Consider the following 886-nt stretch of genomic DNA (forward strand, 5'->3'; position numbering starts at 1 on the left):
CGGCATCCCCGCCTACACCCGCACCCTCTTCATCACCGGCACCCGCCTCGCCCGCCTGGCCAGCCGCGACTTCCGGGGGCTGCCCGCGCTCGTCTCCCTCTCGCTCGCCAACAACAGGTAGGCAGCGCCCCGGGGCCGCCTCCAGCCGCGGCGGCGGCGGCAGCCTGGGGGCTACAGGGCCCGGCTCTGGGGTAGCGTGAGGGGTGGCGTGGGCTCCTTTCGGGGTGCCGCCAGGTCCCCGCCGGGGTTGCACGCTTCCCGGGGCAGGTGCCTGCCGCGAGTCGCGAGGTAAACGGCGACTTCCCGCAGGAATCCTGCGCCCCGCAGCCCTCCCGACCTCTTGCCGTCGTCTTTTTGCTACGGGGAAAATTGCCCCGGGTGGTGTTTTTCCCCGTAGCCGAGCGACAAGTGAGAGCTCGGTGCTGGCGGTTTCCGAGGGGAGCCTGGGCTGCCAGCAAAGGGACCTTGCCTCGACAGAGTGCCTGTCCGGGGTGGGCGAGGTGGGGATCGGCCTTCCTGCGCTCCCGTCTCGCCTTCTCGTGCTGGGATTCTGCCAGCTGCTGCTTGGGGGGTGGTAAATGCTGTTGGTTTTGACCCTGTGCATAACCAGCCTGGGGGGCTCCCCGCTGCCAGAGCAAAGCGAAGCAAAGAGCTCAGCGATCCCCCAGGGGGATTCTGGGCCTAGGGGCATAAGGACCCTGCCCACATCATCCTGCTGCCTGGAGCAGGGCAGCCCGTGCAGAAGAGCTCCTAAAGTCTCAGGCATGAGGCAGCTCCTTTCCTTGGGTGTTTCGGAGCAAAGCTCCCGCTTGCAGTTGCGTCCATTCTGCAGACGAACGCCTCGCCGGGGTCGTTTGACCCCAGCACCCTTTCCTGCCGTGGCAGG

General features: G+C 67.5%; 1 protein-coding gene across 1 annotated transcript in view; it reads left to right on the plus strand.

The window, feature by feature from the left end:
* Position 1: 1 nt before the first annotated feature.
* LOC109293932 (trophoblast glycoprotein-like) overlaps positions 2–886 on the plus strand; it is a gene marked incomplete at its 5' end in the record, with an annotated part of 8,643 nt that continues 7,758 nt past the window's right edge. Inside the window, one exon of the mRNA XM_019512082.1 lies at positions 2–117. Coding sequence (XP_019367627.1) covers positions 2–117 — 116 coding nt within the window. The remainder of the gene's footprint in view (positions 118–886) is intronic.

The sequence above is a fragment of the Gavialis gangeticus genome, unplaced genomic scaffold (assembly GCF_001723915.1).
Source record: "Gavialis gangeticus isolate Ggan-Ray unplaced genomic scaffold, GavGan_comp1, whole genome shotgun sequence".
NCBI lineage: Eukaryota > Metazoa > Chordata > Crocodylia > Gavialidae > Gavialis > Gavialis gangeticus.